The 19,578-nt window shown below is 37.9% G+C and overlaps 1 protein-coding gene across 2 annotated transcripts in view; it reads right to left on the reverse strand.

Moving 5' to 3' along the window:
* The window catches only part of KIAA0586 (KIAA0586 ortholog), a 118,111-nt gene that overhangs the window by 6,335 nt on the left and 92,198 nt on the right, over positions 1–19,578 (reverse strand). The window contains exon 30 of one of the 2 annotated variants that reach the window (XM_047079569.1): positions 2,204–2,269. The exons of the other annotated variant lie outside the window; for it this stretch is intronic. Within the exon in view, the coding sequence (XP_046935525.1) occupies positions 2,204–2,269 (66 nt within the window). The remainder of the gene's footprint in view (positions 1–2,203; positions 2,270–19,578) is intronic. 2 annotated transcript variants of the gene reach the window in all.

The raw sequence follows: 19,578 nt of genomic DNA on the forward strand, positions 1-19,578 counted from the left end.
ACTTAAGATTTTCCCTACGAAGTTGTGTTTTATGTGCAAAATAAATTTTTGCCTATATGTTGTATGTATATTTCTAAAAATATGCCTAACGCTGTAAAAGCTTTTTGGGTTTAGATAATGCATTTCATCAGCAGGTTTCAGATTCTGACTCTAATCCTCAAACATTTGGTAATCCATTATTCTATCTGTGTCACTTGCAAACTGAGAGGAATCCAAACAAAGCATTCTCTCCTAACACATGAGACAAGCAGAGAAAGAAGGAAAAGTTTCTTTAACAGCTTTATAGAAGAGTATAGCATCTCAAACTCTTCATTCAGATTAAGTAACACACAAGGCACAAGTGATATATACGAATCTGTGGCATTCTTCTGTGATATGAAGAATAGATAACTGAATGACTTTAAATTGTTTGGATTTGGGTTTTTCTACATGAAAACAAAGATTGGTTTCTTATAAACTACAAATTTAAAAGTAAAATTAAAAAGGAAACGAATGTAATCGTCTTTAATCCATGTACATAAAGGATCTTAAGCATGGATGAACGACCGGGATCTGCGAATGCCCTGAAAAATTATGAAGTTATTTTCACACAAGTACAGTGTGGGAGAGAAACAGATGGTCATAGCTTTCAGTGCTCTAAAGGGATCGGTGCCCCGCAAATATTTAAGAACCACTGACTTAAAGGATATTCCAGCCCCATGTGCAAGTGAATCACATTCTTTGAGCTGTTTTTCCAGCACTAGTGGTGAAATACAGGAATTCCTGTCCTGTTAATTGTGGATGCCTTATTCTCTCTGAAGATAATTTGGTAATTTGCACTTACCAAACTGCACTGTAATTATTTATGAGTCTGTCACTTGCTCTGAGTAATATACCCCTTAAGAGCATGGACTGGGACTTCTAGTCTTTGCTGTCTGACTAGGACAGTAGGTACACAGTAAGTATCTGTGGCCTTATCATCTCAATCGTTATTTGCTTGTGGGTCTGTTCCTATTGAACATGTGCTTCAGCAGGACAGTGACTTTGTCTTATTTACCTCCACATTCTACAAAGCTTTAGCATAATGGTAAGCACACGGCGGGCCTTGCAATGATTCCTGAACCAAACTGATCGGCTTCCACCTCAGCAGTCTGTGGTTTCTCCTTAACAGCTTGCTTACATTCGCAGCGACCAGATCCTGTCTTTAAAATCAGCCCTGAGTTCCAGCAATGCAGTTGCTTCCCAGCTGTCTGTGAAAATGTTACAGTATTTCAGCTGTATTTTATTGAGCTCTTGAAGCATTTTTCCTGTCCACCCTGGGCTCATCTACTCTCCCTTTAATTCCTTGTTTAAGCAGCTGCTAAACTATCCTGCTGTATTCAATTCTCCTCACATACTTACCCCGGCTCTACAGATTTTGCAGCACCATAGCTTCAGTGCTTGAGAACAAATACTACGAGTCTATATGAAGAGGGTGCCTGGTCATTTGATGTGAAGTACAGTATGTGATATTTTATTTACCTGTGCTTTCCAGAATTAGTCCCTGTTCAACACTTCTTGTCTTACTTTCATGTTTAAAAGGGTGATTTAAAATGCTGCCCTCGTCTCATTCCAAAATCTGTTCTAGACATAGAAATCCTATTGCATGTTTTACGTTTACTATTGCTTCTGTTTTTAAAATGAATTGACAAATGCTTATTTTGAAATGTATAATTTAGGATACAGATAAAGCAGTTCCTATAGGAAGAATAAATGTATTGGCACCTGTAAAAACAACTCCAATTCTTTTTCCTCTAGAAAGCAATAGTTAATGTGAAAGGTTTGTTTCTTCTTATGCCAGGTTCCAGCTGCTTCACTTTGTTTAAAACTGACTTCAAAGTTTAAACACTGTCCTGTCCCAACAAATAACCTCCCCCAGATGGAATTATCTTGAGTACTATCCTTAGTGCTCTGAATACCACACCTGCAGCCTTTTAATTCAACATTTTATAAACTTTCCAAAGGGAAATGAAACATTTTTTTCTGTCCTCTAACTTATGCTTTTTGCAGGGTTGAGTTTAGCACAGGGAGTTCTGTTACCGGGGGTGAGTTTACAGATATTTGAGAAGAATCTAAAAAGGTGTAATTAGTATCTCAACTGTGCTGATTATTATGAAAGAAAGCATAAGAAAATGGAAAATCTGAAGAGCTCCAAGTTCAACAACTTTTAATGTAAAAATCTTACCTGTAAATACAGATGCGAGGTACAGATTGGGCTCAATTTGTGTCTGATCCATATCACCTGATGAAGCTACATTGAAATTTTTTTTCATAAGAAAATCCATTAGGCCTAGAAATAACTATGATTCCTTCCTATTCACTAAAAAGAACACAAACTACATGCACTCCCACAGTTACTCTCATAAAACCAGGTAAATAGAAGCCTGATCTAATGGCCTTAATATAAAAAAGGAAGTCAAACAGCTGAATTTTAATCATTACCAATCAAAAAAAAACCCACCTTACCTAATGGATTATTTTCTCTATGCATCAAAAACGAGGGAAAGGGGGAAACGAAGAATCATTAGAGAATTTGCAATTTGTATTAACTAAGAGAAACTCATGGACCATTTCTTCCAAGGTTAAAAGTTTTTGCAGATTCTCTTACTTAGGGATTTAATGGTTACAAAAAGAAGTTTAGACTCTCCCTTCACCTGGGCCAGTCTGGGGCATCCCGCCCAACACAATCTATGTGAAGCAGCCAGTAATGTTGTCAGAGAACACAGAAGAGCAATACACTGCTATACCAAAGCCGAATTTTAATATCAAAATGAAGTAGGCTGGGGAAAAACTATGGCTAGGGAATTATGAAGTCAACTTAAATAACTGAAGAAAGAAACCTGTAGCACATGTGGTTCTCTAGCCCACAAGGCACCCTGGGCACCAAGGGCTTGTGCCCTTGTTAATGGCATGCTGTGAACCTGTGCTCTGCAACACAGTCAATCAATAACTATCAATATTCGTTATTTCAAACAAATCTTTAGGGCAGAATGATTTGGAAAAAAATGAAAGATGGTATAATCAGTATTTTCTGGTTTTCTCTAAAAATCAGCATCTCTCAAGTTTCCTTTACTTCACAAAAATTTCAGTGGATTTAGAAGAAGATATTTAAATGAACATTATTTTAAGCAATGCATCATTGATTAAAGCAAGCAATAGATTCTCACTGGTGACAAACATTCATGTTAGCTATTGTAATCATCCTGTTGGAAATCTAAAAATTAAGTATGTCAAAAAATTAAATGTAATACAGATGAATGAAGAAAAAAAGCTTACAAACAACGGTTTTAGAAGAAAATATAGTTTTAGGAAGGTAAGATTGTGGGCAAATACAAGTTATCTGTTATATTGACAATCTGCAAATAGACCAAAATTAAACATCCAACTCTGATATTGTTTTAAAATAATCTTTACATGTATGAAAAGTGCTTATTATGATGTTACTATATAAACACTGTCTATTTTCACTTCCTACTCTGCCTCTAAGTTTCTGAGAAAGAGGGAGAGGTTACTGCTTGGCCCCTTTACAGCTACCTTTCCGATTTTACACAGCACCTATAGTACAAAGGTGGCCACAATGGTACCAATCAGTCCCACCTCAGAGGCCCCTTCCGTTGAAGAACCACTTTGTGTGTGTGTGTGTGTGTGTGTGTGTGTGTGTGTGTGTGTGTGTGTAGCAAGTAAAATTAAGTGGCAGCCTGCTCTGAAGTGATTGCTTCAAGGCCCAGAATTTAAACTTCTCTATTGTGTTATAGTAAGAAAAAGCAACGTCATCCCCTTTTATACCAAACAGAGCTGGGTAGAAACTAAGAAAAGAAAAAGGAAATCTACCATAGGTCTAGCTAGGATTCCATTACAATTTTTTTTTATGTGTCCATCATTATTATAGGAGGTGTTGTAAAAACCACAAGGAAGAGTAAGACAGTCTTAATCCTCTTTAACCATAAAGACAAAACTACAGAGTTGACAGTAGTGAGCAAATCTTCCAATTAATGCTCCTGTTCTACCTCAAGTATAAGGGATTTTAAAGACTAACAATTAATTGAGCTCTCTGCCTGTTAACATCATACCACTTCTAGCTGTTAATGTTTCCATTCTGTAACTCGAATTCTTCTTCTATTCTTGGTAACTTCTCTTTGCCTCTTCTTGTTCTAGTGCCTTCTTTTTTATTCTCTTTAAGAAAGTGCTATATATTGTACCTGGCTGGCTTTGGAGAAAGGAGCTGTGAAACCTCTTCTAAACAGCGATTTTCAACAGGATTGGGGTAGGGAGAAGGGAAAATCTGAATCGCTTTTGGGGCTTTTTCTAACAAGGCCTCCCATTCTGATAGGTCCACCCTCCAAAGGAGGTGTCCTCCCTCAATGGGACTTGCCGCTGCAATGAAACACCTCGGAATTCTTAACAACCTAAATGTGAATTTTATACACTGCATAGTCTGCAATAAAAAGGAGCATGTTTTCTAATATTCAGATTCTTTGCTTAACAAAAACATTTTCCTGAAACTTACAAAAACAACAGCTTATTTCTGCTTTATTAAAACAATGAATTTTAACTCAAAAAAGAATAACTGCTTCATTACTCCAAACCAAAGCATACTTAAGTCATTTCTTTATATCCAACAAAGCAGTGTTAGTAAAAACATCCAAATGGAAATAATATGCTAAATCTGTTATTATTTTTAAGATGTGCCTTCAGTAAGTCATTTCATAGGCTGAAGTGATTTACTGCAATGCTGGGATTTTCATAAAAGAAAAGAAAAAATAAATGGTTTGCCTCCATTTTTCTTCCTTATTTTCCCTAAGATGCCTAATTCAGTCCTTTATGTATAGTTGTTCAAGAAATAGCCAGCCGACCAATGTTTCTGAAACCTTTATATCATATGGATATACTACTCTGTGATCTTTTAGAAGTCATTTTCTGGAAAAAAAAAATGCCCATTTTATTCTATTCAGTCTACACTGTAGAATGAAAGATAAAAAAAAAAAAGTTGCAAGTAACTGACAAGCAGACATGATATTCGAGAGTCAGCTGTAAGCCAGTAGCTAAGAGCACAAACCTGGAAGCTAAACTGCCTGAATGCAAATCACCGTACCAATGGGGGCTAGCTGTGACCCCTGGGAGAAATACCACCACTTGGTGGGATATTACCATTTTGTGCTTCAATTTCTTCTTCTATCTCATGGGTTTCTTATGATCATTAACACAGATTATATATGTAAATAACAGAGCAGTGCCGACATTTATTACTCAACAAATGGTAGTTTTATTATTATTTTGTGGCTTGTGATTATGTCGAAATAGTTTTGGACAGGGAGATTTTTGTTAAAGAAAAAGCAACTTTGCTGCTCATATATTACAGCAGTAGAGCTGCAAGGGATCCCCAAGATCGTCTTATCCTTGCTAAGATGGTAATCAAGATTCAGAAAGATTAACTGACAAATCAAGGTGACATATTAGTAAGAGGGACTGAGCCCAAAGCAAAACAGTTCTTTCATCACCTCCCAACTTTTTCATACTCTTCTACTAGGCTATGTCTTCAGATATTGAGCCCTGTCAGAACAATCAGAAATCCTCTCTTCTACTTTTAAGAAAATTACCAAGGAAGGAAACATAGTATAATGTTTTAAGATTTAAGAGCACAGCCTTTGCTTTCAGAGTTGGACTGCATTTGATTCCCAGTTCTGTCATATATTAGCTATGTGTTCTAGGGCAAAATACGTCAAGTCTCCGAGCCTCAGGTTCCTCAGATACATAATGAGAATAGTATGATCTACCTAACCGGGTTGATGATGGCTCTTAGCAGAGTACCTCACATACAGGAAGTATACACAGATGGTACCTACTATGTGTGGTTGATATTATAAATGTAAACAAAACTCTGCCCAAAGTGGGAGACAGTCTTGATTCCTATAATAATTTCTCCTAACAGTAAAAAAAATAAAATAAAATAAAGTAAAAAAGCCACTATCTCAGTATCAGAGTCATCTATTGTCATCTGTCCCTTTAACAAGTAGCTACCTCATAATTCACACTTGCTGGGTGAGGGGGTTCACTGAAAAGGTGAGTATTGTGCCTTGCAGGTGAGGATTCAAACACACTGTATACCCTGGCCAACGTGATTTAAAACTGCTTCCCAAACTTGTTGTCTCTTACACTTCCTCATCCTACTGCTCAAAAGTGAAGAAACATAACACTCATTGGTATTTAAGTCAAAGGCTGAGAAGGGAAATTTTCCAAATATTTGATCTACAAATTTCTATGGAACTTAGCAGTGGATAAAGCTAAATAAAAAATTGAGTCACAAACAACCTAAGCATATAATTTATCCTTTTTCCTTTACTGCAAAAGACAAATGTGTTAACCTTTATCTAAATGTTTAAAGATATCATGACATCAAAACAAGTGATCTGAAATGGAACCCAAGGCTGGGAAAGCAGGGACACTGCTGAAAAAGCTTTAAATGAGGACACACACTGGTTACTAGGCTATGGTAGCACTTGTATACTATGCTTCTCCCAAACACTCACCTTAGTTCAATACTTCAGCTTTTTATCTAAATGGGCACTCAAAATCTTGTAGCTACATGGTGCCCACTTGAAAGGAGGCCACATTGTTATATTTCTTTTCTTTCTTTTTATTACATGTTATTGTATTTCACAAGGTGGTATTTAAAAGGATAGCAACCCGGGCTTCACAATGTTTGTACTCTTGTATTTACAATTTTTTTATTATTGGCTTGAAAGTTTATCTTTTGGTTTTTAATACTATCTTCAGTAAGAATCACCACTACAGCAATACTTAAATCTATACATTATTATTTTAGATTATGATTTTAAATAAATTCTCTATGGATTATTTAAGAAAACTGCATGGCACTATATGGCTGTTAAGGATATAAAGTTGAAGGCGTCAAATAATAAATTTTTTAGCCCACAAAGCAAGAGTTTTTAAATGGGTGCCATCCAGAATATGAAACAAAAGCTAATAAGGAGAAATCTAAAATGAATAATGTTTAGAATACCTGGATGTTGTATACCAATTTGAGTTCACTGGGGAAAAAAAGGGACCATTATTAGAGTAGTTAAAAAATATAAAAAGAAATTAACACCTTTTAAACAAATAATCTGGCCAGATTAAGTTACTCACTGGCCACCTATCTAACATGTATACCATTCTCTCCAATAATAGCATTTTATTTTTTTTTATTTTTTTTTTAATTTTTTTTTTTTCAACGTTTTTATTTTATTTTTGGGACAGAGAGAGACAGAGCATGAACGGGGGAGGGGCAGAGAGAGAGGGAGACACAGAATCGGAAACAGGCTCCAGGCTCTGAGCCATCAGCCCAGAGCCTGACGCGGGGCTCGAACTCCCGGACCGCGAGATCGTGACCTGGCTGAAGTCGGACGCTTAACCGACTGCGCCACCCAGGCGCCCCAATAATAGCATTTTAGAAATCATATCTTGGCAGCGTAAAAGCTTATAGTCAACTGCCAAGGAGGTGACTGGTAATTTAAAAAATAGATGACCTACCTACCTGAATGCAGACCAAGCTTTATTTGAATGACATACATTTAATTATTAAAGCTCACTAAAAACCATTTAAGTACTTGCATGTATTGCTGTGTGGTGTTATGACAGAGTTCCTACCTTTTAGGGGCAGGAATGTCTAGAGGAACATTCCAGCATTAAAATTTGGTTGAGAACTGAGAGTTAGAGTAGACAATTTTATCTACGGTGCACTTCCTGTTGGTTGAATAGCCTGTGACACAGCTACTAAAACAAATTCCTGTCAGATAATTCTTTATAAAAGCATGCCGTAATGGTTTGAAAACAAAAAGAATCTCAAAAATTACAATAGGCTTGCCTCGTGAAAGAAGCCGTACATTCTGTGTGATTTCATTTATTTACAGTAGAAAAATAAGAGGACTAGTCACAGGACGGTGGTTATCCTCGAGGGGTGGAGGCTGTAACAAAGGCAACATGAGGGGGCTGTTGGGGGGTGGGGTGCTGGCGATGTTCTGTTTCCCCGAGCTGGGTATGGATTACACAAGTGAGCTTCGTTTTGGGAAATTCTTTCAGCTGTACACTCATGCTATGTGTATTTCTCTGTGTATATACTATACTTCTGTTGAAATTGAAAAAACAAAACAAAACAAAACCCAGTAGATTAGTTTCAGCAATTGAAAGGTGATTGCTTCACAGTTTTGAACTGTTTTCCAACAATTGGAACAGCCAAATAACTAATTTTACCAGCCGTTAACACCAAGTGAATAGTTGCTAACTCACAGGCCATACTGCTAATGACCAAGACAAATTCCTTTCTGTTTCTTTTCTTAAAACCTTGAAATACCAGGGAGCTGAAATTATTCAGAAGGGGAAGGTGAATTTTGTTGTTGTTGTTGCTGTAGTTGGGACTCCACAGGACTTACTACTTAAGGGATACTTGATGCTCTGTGACAATTAGCTACTCAATGTATTTGAAATCATAAACTAATATCATTTTACCTAATCTTGAAAACATTTCTAAAACATTAATACCTTCTGTAAAAGTCATTTAATTCTTTTTTGGTGCAAAAGAGTTTTGCTGTTACACTTTATGAAGCAATGTGACATCAGAGCTACATTTAAACACAACTCTTGGGGCGCTTGGGTGGCTCAGTCAGTTAAGCGTCCGACTTCGGCTCAGGTCATGATCTCGCGGTCCGTGAGTTCAAGCTCCGCATCGGGCTCTGTGCTGACACTCAGAGCCTGGAGCCTGTTTCCGATTCTGTGTCTCCCTCTCTCTCTGCCCCTCCCCCGTTCATGCTCTGTCTCTCTCTGTCTCAAAAATAAATAAATAACATTTATAAAAAAATAAAAAAATAAAGAAATAAAAAAACTCAACTCTTATTCAACAATAACTCGTACAACTTTAATGACACACGGCCACAGATTGTTACAAAAGGTCACTGTTATCCCATTCTTGTAAGTGACATCTGATGGCTAACAAAACTGGAGGCAAAGTAACTCCCTAACAGTTACTAAGTACTTTGAACCCAAGTGCTTCTACAGTTTGCATACAGAACATCTATTTTCCGAGATGGAGATCCTTCCTAAATATGAAAACTTCTCCAGGGGCACCTGGGTGGCTCAGTCGGTTGAGCGGCCAACTTCGGCTCAGGTCATGATCTCGCGGTCTGTGAGTTCGAGCCCCGCGTCAGGCTCTGTGCTGACAGCTCAGAGCCTGGAGCCTGTTTTGGATTCTGTGTCTCCCTCTCTCTCTGCCCCATCCCCACTCATGCTCTGTCTCTCTCTGTCTCAAAAATAAATAAACGTTAAAAAAAAAATTAAAAAAAAAAACTTCTCCGTATTACAGCCTGTGACGATCACTAAAATGACACCGTATTATCTGTGTAGATTTTATAGTAGATGTTTGCCATATCTAGCCATTCCTAACTAAATTTGGAAACAAAAATTAAATGTGACACGGTGACCAGTTTACTTCCCCAAGGCCAGGCCGGGTACCTTTTGAAAAAGAGTGAGAGAATGAAAAATGAGCTTTCAAATCCAGGAAGCCACTAGAAAATAAAAACACCACCATTCCAGATCCTAAAATTAGAGCTTTAAGGACTTTCTGTTGACTAGTAAGTTTTTGGGGGGAGGAGGAGGGGGGGGAGGGTGGACTCCTGCTCACTGTACACACGACACCGATGGGAATAAGGGCCAGTCCAAGTTCTACGTTACCATCACTCTGGGTAATAGCTCCAAGCTGCGAGGCACAGCTGTATAGGCCCTGCCAGCAAGGCCATCGCAGCCGCGCTTTGATAGCGTGGGGCCCTGAAGTGTCAGGATATAGAGAAGGCAGCAGTTGTTGGCTGTGAAAACAGTCTGATACAAACCAGATGGGAACTTACTAGATGGGCAACACAAAGGAAAACAATTGGCTCATTCAACAAAGTCAGGCCCCTGCCCCAGAGAATTCACAGAAGACAATAACAGTCACCCAGAGTTGATGCAAACAAGAAACAGCCATGTGGTTACAGTTTAAAGAATTGTTTTTCCTCAGACTAAACAAAGTTTTGATTTCTAATTCTTGTATTCATTAATTGTAGTTTGGTGAACGAGCCTTTCTGTCAAAGACAAATATTTCATTTATATAATATATACTTTTGTGACACCAAGAGAAATACATGGGGACATAGAAACTAATTTTGTGCTGTTTCCTACAAAGTGTTACGAACATAGGCTAAGCTCTTTCAAGAAACTGGAAAACCTAGAGAGTGACTGCTCGTGCTGATGCAGCGATTAGAAAAATACCCAACGTAGTATTTCCATGACTTCCTAAGTCTGATTTGTTTTGATGTAGGCAGCATGACACAAAAGGCAATAATCACAAGGTTCTCAGAAGTACATTTCTACCTAAATAATTTTTTCTGACTTCATTACATGGGAAGTATTATGGCAATTATATTCACGGGGAAAAAGAGCCAGCATTCTCCCTAACCTGACTGTGTGAATCTCCTCACACTAAAAAGTGCCAGTTGACGAGTACAACCGAGAGTAACAATTAGATTTTAGGGCACCTTTTTGGCAATGACATTTCACTTAAAGACTTCTATGTGTTGCACAACAGAGTAATTTGTTCTGGTATTTGAAAACATAGTATATAGCATTCTAGCTTAAAATAATTCACAGCTGCATCCTCCCCCCCTCCCCCCCCACTGGAAATCCCAGCACAACTTGGGCCTCTGCATTTACCACTAATTACAAAATACACCCAAGAAAGCCTTCTACCTGTAATCATCATTCTTTGGTGATGGATAGGAGCCTATCGAGGAAGCTGAAAATAACAGTATTTTCATGCACATGTTTGAACATATCTTATAATGAAGTAATCCTGTTTTGTTTTGTACATTTATAGCAAAAAATAATGAGGTTTCACAGAATTGTGAAAATTAATGTTGCACCTGAGACACAGCTCACATTTCCAATTTACATGGGCTGTATTTCCAGACTTTTCACTAACTCTTCCTGCACTAAAAACTGAGGTCGAACACTTAGAGATAACTTTCCTGTTGCATGAGATCTTTCATCCCTGGCAAGGTAATTCTGAAGTAGACCAGAGAGACAGAAGTGGGGTGACAACTTGGTGTGTGGAGGCTGATGCCGTCGTAAGCATTTCCAGCCATATGCATTTCCCCTTGCTCTCTGCTGCACGCACATTCACACCTTTTTTTTTTTTTTAAGGTCTAAATTAGTGTGTGGCAATCGTGCTGGATAACTGACCACTTTGACTAAATTTACTCATCAAATCCAAGAAATCGATCTCTGCTTATATTACAAGCTGAATTCCCGTGCAAAAAGCAGGCAAGGAAAAACTAAAAAGGGTTATTTATTAAAGTGTTACATAGAGGGAATTAAGAATAAATGTGTCAGTTCTTGTAAAACTTTGTTAAAATTTTTCTCAGCACATGGAATCAACTCTCTCACATAATGATTAACAGAGGCAGTTTGTCTTGGGCTTATCAGTAAATGTATTTGTTAGACCCTGGGTTAACTTATGAAAAAAAAAAATAGATTGTTACCATTTCTATTATTAGGCGTACTGATAATTATTTTCACACTTCTTCAGAATCTGCCCATTTCTACCTTAATGGGATGCTTATATATATAAAGATATCAGCATAATGAATTGGCATAAATTTTCTAAGAAAAAAACAAGTAATTACATTTAATAAGTTTTACTTCATAAATAGATCTTGATATGATTTCAGAGAGTAAGACAAGGGCCAAATCATGCAGGGTCTTTTAGGTCAAAGTGAGCAGTCTGGACTTTATTCTGATGCAAAAAGAAGTCTTTGGAGGCTTCTGAGCTGGGAGTCATGTGATCTGACTCATATTTTTAAAAGATCACTCTTGCTTTGAGTGGATAATAGACAAGAGGGGAGCAAAAATGTATACAGGAGAGAACAGTTGAGAAATTTCTCAAGATAATACTAAGGTTGAAAAATGTTATGCTTAAAAAATCAACTGCACACCTGCAGAAGGCAGAAAACTTAGCTTGATATCAAGTCACTGAAAAAAACTCTTGGTCGGATTTATTGGAACACTGGAAACCACAGTATCAAGCAACAGTATTTAATAACGTCTGTAAACATTGAGATAATCTAAGAGAAGTGAGGTTAACCTCTCCAAACCTCTGCTTTCCCAACTGTATAATAAAAGTAACAACAATAATAAGAAAAACATCTGTACATATTCACAAGTTTGCTGTGAGAATGAGAGCTACGCTACATGAGACTTCTTTGTCATCTGTAAAGCACCTGACAAATGTTGGTTTCATTGTTGTGTGTTTGGGGAAGAAACAGATCTACCATACTTGGTGATGACTGGGTTCTGTCCCAGCAAAACTTTACACAAGATATACTGACGGGAGTATGGTCAAATTAGTAAGGAGCTTGGGAACAATATTATATAAGGAAGAGTAAAAGGAACATAACACACAGACTTTGGATTATGATTGCTGCCATCAAAAACTTGAAACACTGTCCCACTGAAAGACCTAACACCCAATAGGACAAAACTAGAACCAATAGTGAGAGTTATGGAGAGGTGAATGTTAACACAGAAAGAATAATTAGTGCTTTCCAGCTGTAAAATGTATAGCAAACTAGCATGTTCCCTATACTGTGGGGTGATCATCTGTTTGGTCTAATTTCCCTTTTGCTGGCTCCCTCTCATTTCTCTCTTTAAATCTTGAAAGTGTCGGGATCTTAAACCTGGGATGCTTCTCTTCCCTTTCTGTACTCAGTCCTTAGGTCATCTCCTCCATACCCACAGCTTTAAATAGTGTCCACACAATCAACTCTCAGATTTACAACCCCAGTCCCAACCTCTTCCCTGAGCTCAAATAACAAACTGCCAACCCGATTCTTCACTTGGAGATTTATTAGGCTTCTCAAACTTCACATGCCCTATGCAGAATGACTGGTTTTCACCTCACTCTTCCCAGTAAATGACACCATCCTTCACCCAGTAACTTTTGGAAACTTAGGAGTAATTAATCCTTGCCTGTGCTATCTACTACACTACACATCTGATCCACTTTAATAAGTAATTTTTGAAATGAACTCATTCTTCAGTAATTCTATCAGGTATACCATCAATATATAGAGCCGGAACGTGACCACTGCGACACCCCCACCGGGGCCCATGCCACTACCATCTCTCATCTTGATTACCGCAAGTCTTCCGGTTGGTCTCCCTGTTCCCAGTACTGTCTTCCTATAGTGTGTTTTTTAGCTAGCTGCCAGGGTGATCTATTTAAAAATGTAAATTAGAATTTGCCATTCTCCTGCTCAAACCTTCCACAGGAATCTCATCATACTCAGAATAAAATCCAAATTCCTTCCCAGAGACTTACAGGGCTCCATGTGATCTGCCTACATTTCGTTTCTCATTTCCTATCACTGACCCCCTTGCATACTCCCCTCCAGCCACGCTGGCCTTCTTGCTGGGTAAGAAACAGATCTACCATACTTAGTGATGACTGGGTTCGGTCCCAGCATAACTTTACGCAAGATATACTGACACATCAAGCTCATTCCCACCTCCAAACCTTCATTCTTCCTAATCCTTCTAGATGGAATACTCCTCCCCAGGGGTTTGCAAGATTTCCTCCTTCGGTTCATTCTCTGCAAATGCAACTCTTTCAAAAAAAACTTCTCCAACCAAATGTTTTAAAGCAGCAAACCACTCACCTTGTTCTCTTCATTATTCATGACCCTGCTTTATGACTTTTTAATTGACACTAGAAGTGCAAATCGCTATCGACGTTATTTTTTAAATAAATAAAGCAATACCTTTAAAAAATGTTTTGTTTTTATTTGGAAATAATATAAAACTTGGAGCAAAATTGCAAGAATAGTATAAAGAAAGAAGCTCATATATCACTTACCCAGATTCACAACTGTTAACCTCTTCCCCTGTGTTTTAGGTTGGTGTGGTATTTATCCATGACTACATTCAGGTTATGCATTCTTGGGTAGAATACTACATGGAAATGTTGTGTCCTGCTCAGATATCCTACCTGGATAGCACACAGAGTTTATCTGCCCCCTATGGTAATATTAATTTTGACTGCCCAATCAATGTACTAGCTTTTGTTTTCCCTTTCAACTAATGAACCAATCTATGAGGAGATACTTAAAGACCACGCAAATATCCTTCTCCTCATTAAAACTTCCTTCTACATTTAGCATTCACTGAGGATTCTTGCCTGATCTAATCTTTACTAGGGTGGTTGCAAAACGCTGGCTTTCTAATATTAGTGCTCACTCCACATTTGTCTGTTGACACTTGGAATTCTTCTGTAAACCCTTTATTTTTTTCACAGCATTTATTGTCATCTGAAATTTTTGTAAATTTGTTTACTATTTATAGGGATTTCAACTTTTATGTTTACTACAGTATCCCAAGGTGGTGAACAGTACCTGGCACATAACAACTACTCAAGAGTGAATAAATGAATGAATGAATGAATGAATGGAGAGAAAGAGAATTGTTAAAAAAAAAAAAAAAGGCCCCTGCACTAGATGGGACAATAGAGTCAACTAATACATTTGATCCAATACACATTTACTGAGAACCTACCATATAAGGTGCTGTGCTATAGAATGTAGGTGGAGCAGGGATGAATGAAATAAGGTGACTGTGTCTAGGAAATTTCCTTCCTAGAGAAGGAGACAGGCTGTAAGAAAATACTCCTACAGAATATGACACTAATGAGGGCTAGAAGTGAAATATATGCCAAACAGTATGGGCCCTTCAAGGACACAGAATGGATCAAGAATGTCTATAGGGGATGGGGACATTGTGTCAGAGGGCAGGGGAGGGGATAGTTCTAAGTAAAGACACAGAAAAAGGCATGGGGGTGGGGGCGGGGGTGGGGTGGGAGCTCAGAAAATACAGGGAATAGGGGGATGAGGGGCTCAGAAGGAATAGAGTGATGAGGTATGTATGGCTACACATTACCTGAAGGATCATGAAGCCCATCCCTCATTCTGCAGATGAAAAATAAATGATCCTGCTTATTCTACACTCATTCCCGTCCCCCTATTTGCTTCTCCCTTTTCTCACCTGAGTGCCATCCCTAACCTCTTCTTTCCCCTCCTCCCCCTTCCCTCTCCACTATCTCTTTACCCCCCTTTTCCCTTCTTCTATTCCCTCCCTTTCTTTTCTTTTCTTCTCTCAGGATGACATCTTTCCCCCTCTCCCTCTGTCAAGAGTAGAATGAGGTGGGATCAAGGTTGCAGGTGGAAGTTACCTTTATAGAGGGAAAAAAGCATAGCTCTTTCTTCAACCCCAAAGTAAAAAATATGAAAAGAAGAATTTGGGGACAGAATAGCTATAAATCTTCACATTCGAAAGAACAGACCTCAGAAAAGCAAAAGCATGCATTAAAAGAGAATTGAGGGATAAACCTGGGATTAAGGATTTGAGGTGAAGGGCTGGAATAGGTGCTATCTGGGAGTGAAGGTCAATATGAAATTAGTAAAAGAATTCCTGGGGAATGGCAAAAGTCCCACTCAAGCCCCACGGTTTGCTAACAGGCTATAATTACACAAATAGCATCATCATCCTGCAGGATTTGGTGAGCAGAGAACAAAATCAGAGACCCTTGAAAGTAGGAGGAATGCAGAGTGGGGATTAACAGAGATCAAAGAGACATCAAGTCTTGCATGGTGATAAAACAGAACTGAAATGGGTCAACCATATAGGTCAGGCAAGATAGGAGGCCCCAGGAATAGCCAGTCAAGAGAAGTAAGACCAAGTAATTGGAGGTCCCACTACAGGTGGGAGAAAGAACACATGACCAAAGTGGTTCTGTTTAACTGAGGCACTAGCTACTTCACAGTATCTGCTCCAGTGTCCCATTATGCAAATTAGTCATGTTAGGGGAGGAAGGAAAAAAGAGGCATTAAGCTGTATAACGAATAAGACAATTATCCCTACACACTCCAAGGAGCACAGCTGCTCATTATTCCAAATATATAGGCTCATCTTTGTTTACAGTTAGATGGGGAAAGGCTAGGGCCAAAGGCAAAAATTTGGGGGCATTTTACATAAATAAAATCTTATTCTATAGAACATCAATAATAATAGTGGTAAAAAGCAAAATTATTTATGGATAAGAAACTTTATTACCTTTTCTACATAATAAAATAAATTATGTAAGTATAGGGGTGCCTAGGTGGCTCAGTCAGTTAAGCATCCGACTTTGGCTCAGATCATGATCTCACAGTTTGTGAGTTCGAGCCCTGCATCGGGCTCTGTGCTGACAGCTCGGAGCCTGGAGTTTGTTTCAGAGTCTGTGTCTCCCTCTCTCTCTCTGTCCCTCCCCCGCTCACGTTCTGTCTCTCTCAAAAACAAATAAAAATTTTTTAAAAAGTAAAATTTTAAAAAATTATGTAAGTACAATAAAAAGGAAAAAAAAATGTTCACAAGAACAAAAAGGAAGGTTACTAGGGGTGACAATGAAATTATGCTGCCTTTTGCCATTACAGGTGTATGGGGGGAGGGTATTTCCTAAGAAATTTAATCGTTTTCAATACCTTCATGTGTACCTGATACTGCCCCTAATCTTTTTTAATATATTTTTTTAGTTTATTTGTTTATTTTGAGAGAGACAGCACAAGCAGGGGAGGGGCAGAGAAAGAGGCCAAGAGAGAATCCTAAGCAGGCTCCACATAGTCAGCGCAGAGCCCCACGTGGGGCTCAAACCCATGAATGGCGAGATCATGACCTGAGCTGAACTCAAGAGTTGGTTGCCCAACTGACTGAGCCACCACCCTGGCACCCTTGCCTCTAATCTTAATCTTTACTTTTAATCAGGATGCCACAGCTCATATATAATTGTTGAGCTCTTGAGTTATCAGTTTCTCTCTTGGATTTAAAGATGAGAGAATTGCTGACAGAATGAATTTACTAAAATACTCACTTGCCAATAGATAGGATTACAGATTGGAAATCCCCTTGGTTTAATAAGCTTCAGTATATTTAGTTGCCCAGCATGCAAGTCAATGGAAAGTTCTGTAAAATAACCCAAGATTTTATATGTATCTTCAATATATTCACTGGAGAGTGAAAAATTGTGTTGAAAATCAGTTTATCTCCCTAACACTGTACAGACATGTCCCATCTATAACATTTTCTTGCAAACATCCTTAAAGCCCAGGACCAATTAGAGGTTCAATTCCTAGCTGTTAAATAAGAGCTGATTACAACATGAGTATTCCAAAAGGAGAAGTATCCTAGAGACAATCCTGCTAATCACAGCTAATATTTTCATAGCTCTTAATACGTGTCAGGTCCTATTCTAAGTGCACTGCATGTCTCTACTATATCAACACACACACACAGACATTAAGTATCTTACCCAAGGTCACCAGCTAAGGATTAGCGGAGCTAGGATTTGAACCCAAGGCAGTCTGACTCCAGAGTACAAGCTTTATGTTGTAGTGCTTCTAATTCTATAGTAGAACAGAAGTCACAAGACTATCTGGAGTCATTAAGCAGTATTTCACAAAGGGTGGTCTTCCTCCTCCTGTATCAAAATCACCAGGGATCCCAGTTAACATTCTGATTCCCAGGCCACACCTCAGGCAAACAATCAAATTCTCGGGGAGAGGTGGGGATCTAGATTGAATTCAGAGTGCCAGAGATTCCTATGTCTGTGAAGGTTTGACAACCACTGTATTAGAGACTAACAAAGAAACAATCTAGTCGTAGTTCATCCTGTAAGTATAGTAAGTCTATATTACTTCTCTATTCTAATTCATTCTGAATTGAAATAACCAAGCTTCTTTTTTTATTTAGGGTAGAAGTGGGTTAGTAGAATAATCTGTTAGTTGAAATAATCTATCTAATTTTGTTTTATTTATATAAAACTAAATTTGCCAAAAAATTAAAAGATTATTATATTGATTAGAAGAATAGCATTTATAACACATTAACTTAGAACTGCAATTAGTTTTCTTTGGGGAATGGCAGTGTAGTATAATAGAAATATTCAGAAATATTTCAGTAATATTCAGAAATATTACTGATCTAAGAAGATCAGATGCTACCACTAATCAGAGTTATGATCTTTGGTTCTATTGAACTGGATGGTCCCTCTGCCTTCAAGACTTATGAATCTAGGGGCGCCTGGGTGGCTCAGTCAGTTGAGCGTCCAGCTTTGGCTCCGGTCATGATCTCACAGTCCGTGAGTTTGAGCCGGGCATCAAGCTCTCTTGCTGTTGGCACACAGCCTGCCTCAGATCCTCTGTTTCCCTCTCTCTCTGCCCCTCCCCCCGTTTGCACACTTTCTCTTCTCAAAAATAAGTAAGTAAACTTAAAAAAAAAAAAAAAGACAAATCTACCTCACTGATAACCTACATTTACCTGTACAATTATTACTTTGGAAAATTAAATTATTCTTTAGTGGCTGATGAATAAAAAGGGCACTAAGTTAATCTATTACTTTAAATTATATTTTACATCAATTTGATTTCAATAAAAATCATAAAACCTTTAAAGTCAGGTTTCAGGAAGTCTGGCTAAGGACAATGAAAGGGTTGCAGAGGTTTCTGGAATGTTGGCGAGTCTTCAAAAACAATGCTGGTGTATGCTTTTGGTGAGATGTGTTTAACGTCAAAGACTTGAGAAAAATCTAAGCTCTCCATGTACAGTGTACAATTAATTCTACAACAGGAAAATTAAATAATTTCCAAACTTAAAACTCTTACATAGAAAAGGAAATTACTTTTAGTGCCAACAAGTGAAAATGTTATGGAAATCCTTGAGCAGTTTTCAGTGTCTTATTTAACAGATCTTCCAGATCAATCCTTTTATATATTTTGCTCATTCTGATGGAATATCCTTAGTTATGCACATTTATCTCCATGATTACATATATGTGTGTGCGAATAAAGAATTATATATAATATATATTCTTTTACAAAGGTGTAAATCCTTTCTTGTAGGAATAAACAGCTGAAATAATCATCTGTGTTAAAAATCCATTAATGTGCCAGAAGAGTGTCTTTTCTCCCATGGATTATGCCCCCCGTCCTCCAAACATCCTCACATAAAATGGAAGAAATGTATACACATAAAGACAGTCAGCAGTGGACCTAACACGTGTTTTTTTCATCACTGTAAGAAAAAAGTGACAATTTGACAGTACGATTACATAAAGGTATTTCTCTTTTCATATTTAATAGCATTCTAACAAATTATTGGAAATGCAGTGATTTCAAAAATTATTCCTCTTAACCACCCTTTTCTTCTCTTTATCCCTTGAGAGTAGTTGCTTTGTCTTATTCCTCCCTCTAGGTCCGCACTGCCTTCTACAGTCCTAAACATGAAAAGCATGCTGGGAAAGGTTGACCAAAGAATGAATATACACTGGAATATTATTCAGCCATAAAGAGGAATGAAGTAATGATATGTGCTACACTATGAATGAACCCTGAAAACATGTTAAGTGAAAGAAGCCAGACACCAAAGTCACATATTGTATGATTCCGTTTATATAAA

This window comes from Lynx rufus, unplaced genomic scaffold, assembly GCF_022079265.1.
Source record: "Lynx rufus isolate CCGP_SWC_20201006 ecotype Redwood Valley unplaced genomic scaffold, mLynRuf1.p SCAF_17, whole genome shotgun sequence".
Lineage (NCBI taxonomy): Eukaryota > Metazoa > Chordata > Mammalia > Carnivora > Felidae > Lynx > Lynx rufus.